The sequence below is a fragment of the Dermochelys coriacea genome, chromosome 7 (genome assembly GCF_009764565.3).
Source record: "Dermochelys coriacea isolate rDerCor1 chromosome 7, rDerCor1.pri.v4, whole genome shotgun sequence".
Classification (NCBI taxonomy): domain Eukaryota; kingdom Metazoa; phylum Chordata; order Testudines; family Dermochelyidae; genus Dermochelys; species Dermochelys coriacea.
In genome coordinates, this window is record NC_050074.1 from 107,953,638 (window position 1) to 107,959,637 (window position 6,000).

The following is a 6,000-nucleotide window of genomic DNA, read 5'->3' on the forward strand; positions in this document are numbered from 1 at the left end:
CTCCTCCCTCCCTCCCTTGTGGATTGTTGTTCTGAATTTTAAGGCATAAAGTGGTATTATGCTGCAACCTTCCAGCAAGAGTATTGTTTTTAATCTAACTTCTGTGTGTATGTTGTGAACATAACACTAATAAGGGCTGGGCCTTAATTGCACAATCTGTGCCAAAACTTTTGTTGTCACTAACTCTCCTTGAATTTAACACCACAATTTCCCCTTCATTTGAACTGTTGCATTTCAAAGGAAATGTGACTTTATTTCTAACTCAGTGGAAGCCAAATGTGTTATGCCACCAACAAGAATAATTTTCTGAAAGTAACTTTTTCCCTGTTTCTAGGATGACCGGGAGGAGGGAGAGCCGAGGTGTTAAAATCACACAGCAGCTGAGAACTCATTCACTGCCAGAGCCAACTCGAATCTTAAAAATCTAAATCTAGAACTTTCTGCTTCACTTTATCCCTTTATTATCATAACTTCTTGTGTGATTTTTGAATGTAGATTGTATACTCTCTGGAGCAGGTCTGTTTCTTTTACTCCTTTTCTGTGACGCTCCTAGCACATTCTTGCATGCTCAGAATTAATAAACAGACCTTCTAACTTTTAAGTTAGTGCTAAATTTAGCGCACAGTCTCCCATCTTTGATTCCGTGCTTGTACATTTTGTTCATGACACAGCTCAGCGATGGAATTTTGGGATGTTGCTACCTGATAAATATATCAACACCACATGTGAATTGGTATAGGCTCCATCAACAAAATTCATTTCTCCATCTTAATTCATAAAAAACAGGAAGGAAAACTGGCATGCAATAACATACATTGGACATTTCTCTAATAGCATAGAATGTTACTGAACAACTAAACACATATTTAAAAGTAACTAGATTTTGATTTTTTTTTGACAACCTGCTGAAAACATATACATGAGTGTTTACTAAATTGCAGTCAGCGTCAAGAAGAGAAAAGCCAAAAGGTCATGCATGTCAAACAAACAGCCAAGACTTATGTTAAAATGTTGAAACACAAACCATGCAAATCATTTTCATTGTCTAATACCTGCTGTGTTCCTTCATTGGGTGGTATTAGGATGACTTTATTTGTGCCAACAACTTCTGACTAAAAACAAATATAGTTAAACATTTATTAACTAAAACGTGAGTTTGGATCACTTGATAAGCAAAACATAACAAATCTTTTCAATGGATGCTTTGCAGATTTCAGTGATTCTTTTAATTCTAATTATTTGTAATGTTCTCTGCCTAATAGTGCATTTTCTGTTAACAAGAGACCAGGAAAATAATTTGGGCTTGTGTCCTTTTTTTTTTTTAAATCACAATGTTGCAAATGGTTTGGGCTAGATCTGGCATTTGTCCTGCCTTCTCAGCATCACTCCAGCTTCACGTGGCAGGTGGAAAGTTCACTTAGCCAGTCAGTGGGTGATACCCCAAGGACAGAGATGTACAGCAATAAAAGACCTGTGGCACAGCTGCGGCTGGCCTGGGTCAGCTAAAGGCTTGCGGGGCTTGGGCAGCAGGGATATAAAATTGCAATGTAGGGCTAGAGCCAGACTCTGGGACCCTCCCTGCTTGCAGGGTCTCAGAGCCCAGGCTCCAGCCCAAGCCTGAAGTCTACAGTACAGTTTTATAGCCCTTCAGCCTGAGTCCTGTAATCAACTCCATGAGATCCCACTCCCAGCCCCAGTGTAAGGAAGAAATGTGGCATGGCCAGACAGCTGCTGTGTTCTGGTGATCTCTAGCTCCTAGAACAAGGGGCCAATCACAACTTTTACTCACATGTAATCAATGGGCCAAATCCTGAGAGGTGTTGAAGCATCTGCAACTCACTATTCGCAGCCCTTAGAGTTACATTGGCTCTAGCTAGCCATATATTTAACAAAGGGAAAGATTACAGGTACTTTTCACTTCAGTGATTTAAAAAATAAAATGTTTGAAAGATAAACACATCTGTACATTTATCAGAGAAATAATCCAAGATCACCTTCCACCAAAATTAAATAATAGAGGACTCTTATGCTGAGCAAGGTATACATGCCTGGATCAACACATGTAAACTAGATAGTTATCTTGAAAGAGGAGGAAACTAATATAACATTTTACTCTTACAGGCCCAGATTTTGCCCGCAGTTGCATTCATTAAACTCCTTGGTCTTGCATAGGTATTACAGAGCAAAATTACAGAGCAAAAACACATCAGAAAAATGAGCAGTTCTCTGAAAAGACTTGCTGTAAGATAGGCAGTAAGGACAAGGGGGAAGGAAAGTTTCATCACACCCACCTGATTTTCTGTGTGGCTGTTTTCATTCCCCATTGTGATGCAAGAGATCCAGTATCACACAATAATTAGGTTTCAGAGTAGCAGCCGTTAGTCTGTATTCGCAAAAAGAAAAGGAGTACTTGTGGCACCTTAGAGACTAACAAATTTATTTGAGCATAAGCTTTTGTGAGCTACAGCTCACTTCATCGGATGCATAGATGCATTAGGTTAAGCCACATAACTAGAAGAAACAAAAAACTGTTATCCTTTATTGTATAACCAAGTGATTTGAAACTTTGTCTCCCCATCCTTTTTTCTCCTAACGTTAAGGTTCATAACATTCTTCATCTCAAACACATCATGGGAAAATAGCTTTCTAAGGGTTCCTTCTGTCATGCTCCTCCCTGATCTCTTCTCCAACATTGTTTTTGCTGAAGCTGGCAAACTCTCCTCTAAATACAATTTTGTTGCTATGTTTCACAGTTACCACAAGCACTGTGTATATCATCTGAGTGGTTTTCTTTGCCAAAGTTAGTTCTGATGGACAGCTCATTTTAAACTTTTGGTTTTAACTGTATTCAACTCATTTTTTAAATTCTTATACTACCCTGAATTCATACGGAGTCTGGAATTGTAATGTTAAGTCTGTCAACTTACTACATTAGAAGTACTATTTTTCCATTGAGTTTTAGATAAAAGCATTTGGTTTTTACACCCTTAACACTAAATGCTGCCCTCACTTAGACAAAACCTCTACTTACAGGCAGCAGGCCTGACACTGATTTCATACCGGTTTCACACAAACAGGGCCTGATCTTCATTTCCAACCATTTTGCACCAGTGTAACTTCATTGATTTTAATGGAATTCTCCTGATTTCCAGTATTTAAGCCCAATGGATTATTTCCCTGAGTAAAAAGTGCAGAACTGGGCCTTTGTTCATCCAATCTACACAAGGAGATTTAAAAAAAAAAAAAAAAAGAAGGATGGAATTGTTCTCTACTTGGGGGGTTACTACCAGCTCATTTTCCTAATTTATCAACTCACTGTTATGATTGACTCAAGATACTCAGAACATAGCCTGCACAGTAGTTCAAACTTCATTTCCAGTAGTGTAAAATGCAGCTGTTAATATTCCCCAAGGAACCCTCCACCAAAATATTACAAATACTCTCTTTACTTTTTGCCTTATGATGAAATTCCAGACTGTTGGCCTAAATCTGTTCTCATATTCTGGAATAAAGCAAGAGTAGCTAACTAAAGCCGATGACACTATGTGGGTGTAAGAAAAGAACTGGGCTCTAGTAGTCCATAAAACGCCATAAGCTTGTAGGGTATTTTATTACCATGATAGAATAGAATGGTAACTTTTTTTAAATTGGAGGGGGTTTTTACGTTATTTGGTGCTGTGCTTATGTACAGTGCCTGAACCGGCTCCCACGGGTGCAGGATTAAGCCCTTAGGGTATTAACCCTTTGCTCTACACAGTAAAGAAAACCCATAGCTGGCCTCTACAAGCTCGAACTCATGGAGCTCAGGCTTTAGGGCTGTTTAATTGCTGTGTAGACTTCTGGGCTCAAGCTGGAGTCTGAGCTTTAGGACCCTGTGAGGTGTGATGGTCCCAGAGCTTAGGCTCCAGCCTGAGTCCTGAAGTCTAAACAGCAATTAAACAGCCCCACCGCCTGGGCCCTGCGAGCCTCAGTCAGCCAGCCATGGGTTTTTCTTTGCTGTGCAGATATATCCTTAATAGGAGCCCTAGCTTTTTCCTGTTGAAGTTACTGTCAAAACTCCCATTGATTTCAAAGGGAGCAAGATCTGGCTCAAAGATCATATCAAATTCCCGAATGGGTTCTCCCAAGCGATAAAGTGGCTCATTATAGAATGGTGAATGCTCTCGACTCCCATTAAAATCAACGACAGTTGAGGATGTTCAATCTCATAATTTTGCCATCTGAACAGGACCATCCTTAGGATTTATGGGGCCCTACCTAGTTTTATTAAACTGGTGCCCCTATGCCTGACTTGGGGCACAGCCACCACCCCCGCCCACAGACCCCCAGAAGAACCCGCTCCCCCCATTCTGACACACACCAAGCTTCATACAGAGCAGACGCGGGCTCGCAGCCTAGGGGGGGTGGGATGAGGCAGCAAAGGATACCGAGCTGCCAGGCCCACTTCACAGCGGTGGAGAATCACAGTTCCCCACAGAGACCCCTGGACCGTCTCCTTCACACAGAATGCGCTGTGCTGATGCATTCAGCTCTGTTAATATAGCCCCTGCCTAAGGAGACTTCAGCATGCGCTAGGTGTGCAGGAGCTGACCCGCTCTTACCTGCTGCGCTGGTGGTGCCCCAAATTTTCAGATGCCCTATGCAGCTGTGTTCGCCTAAGGACGGCCCTGCATCTGAAATGGAAATCCCATAACATGACCAAAAAACACCTGTGGATGAACCCTTTTCACAAAGCGATCGCTCTATATCTGACCTCCCTGTCCTTATTCTCAAAGGAAACCTGCACAACACCTTCAAAAGACGAACCTGGATCTTAAATTCATAACTTTGCTAATCACAGGTTTCAGAGTAGCAGCCGTGTTAGTCTGTATTCGCAAAAAGAAAAGGAGTACTTGTGGCACCTTAGAGACTAACAAATTTATTAGAGCATAAGCTTTCGTGAGCTACAGCTCACTTCATCGGATGCATAAGTGAGCTGTAGCTCACGAAAGCTTATGCTCTAATAAATTTGTTAGTCTCTAAGGTGCCACAAGTACTCCTTTTCTTTTTGCATAACTTTGCTAGATACTAAAAATCATGAACAGCATAGACACATTGGATTATGGTTTATTACAAAAATCTATGACAGGTTTCAGAGTAGCAGCTGTGTTAGTCTGTATTCGCAAAAAGAAAAGGAGTACTTGTGGCTGTAGCTCACGAAAGCTTATGCTCAAATAAATTTGTTAGTCTCTAAGGTGCCACAAGTACTCCTTTCCTTTTTACAACCATCTATAACTCACTAATCTACCCCTTCCCCATCAATGACTAGAGAGGTGTTAATGTGCCACTTCACCTTGAATGATCCCTTGAAATATGTGTTAACAATTTATGTTAAACAATCTGTTCCACCTTGTATTTAGCTGTGACACTCTGAGTACATTTCCTAGATCTGAAGAAGAGCTCTGTGTAAACTTGAAAGCTTGTCCATCACACCAACAGAAGTTGGTCCAATAGAAGATATTACCTCACCCACCTTGCCTCTCCAATCCCACAGGCTGAGTCTCTGAAATAAGGTCCTATTGAGCCATCTTAGGCTAACAGGTAAATACTATAATATATTTTGAAATACATACATGTAACAGTGTCTTAACAAACTGCTTAAACAACTACTCCAAGACACTAGGGAATTTAATTCCTTCCCCAAGAGAAGACTTTGTTGACGTTTCCACGCTGCTGACCAAAAACTTTTTCTGTTCCCACAGTTTGTTCTGTGGCAGGAAAACAGCTGGCCTTGTACTCAGATAATGTTGAGATTGTGATACTAAATGAAAAAGCCAGGAAGTTCAAAGTCAAAGCTCCCAATTCTGCCCTCTGATGGATGTGCACAGCAATAGCATCTGTGAAAGAAGTGCACACCTGAGACCAGAATTTAGCCCCTTGGCCTTAACCTTCATGTCCTCTCCCCCCACACACCCCTTCAGCATTTCAAATCATCATCAAGAACAGAGTTTTGGGCTCGAT

The 6,000-nt window shown here is 41.0% G+C and overlaps 1 protein-coding gene across 4 annotated transcripts in view; it reads right to left on the reverse strand.

Moving 5' to 3' along the window:
• Positions 1-4,668, reverse strand: part of TACC2 (transforming acidic coiled-coil containing protein 2) — a 180,784-nt gene extending 176,116 nt beyond the window's left edge. For all 4 annotated transcript variants that reach the window (XM_043518272.1, XM_043518275.1, XM_043518274.1 and 1 more), the window contains exons 1-2: positions 4,602-4,668; positions 2,292-2,383 (exon numbers count right to left, since the gene is read on the reverse strand). In XM_043518272.1, coding sequence (XP_043374207.1) covers positions 2,292-2,324 — 33 coding nt within the window. In that variant the 5' untranslated portion in view covers positions 2,325-2,383; positions 4,602-4,668. The remainder of the gene's footprint in view (positions 1-2,291; positions 2,384-4,601) is intronic.
• Between the last annotated feature and the right edge of the window lie 1,332 nt (positions 4,669-6,000).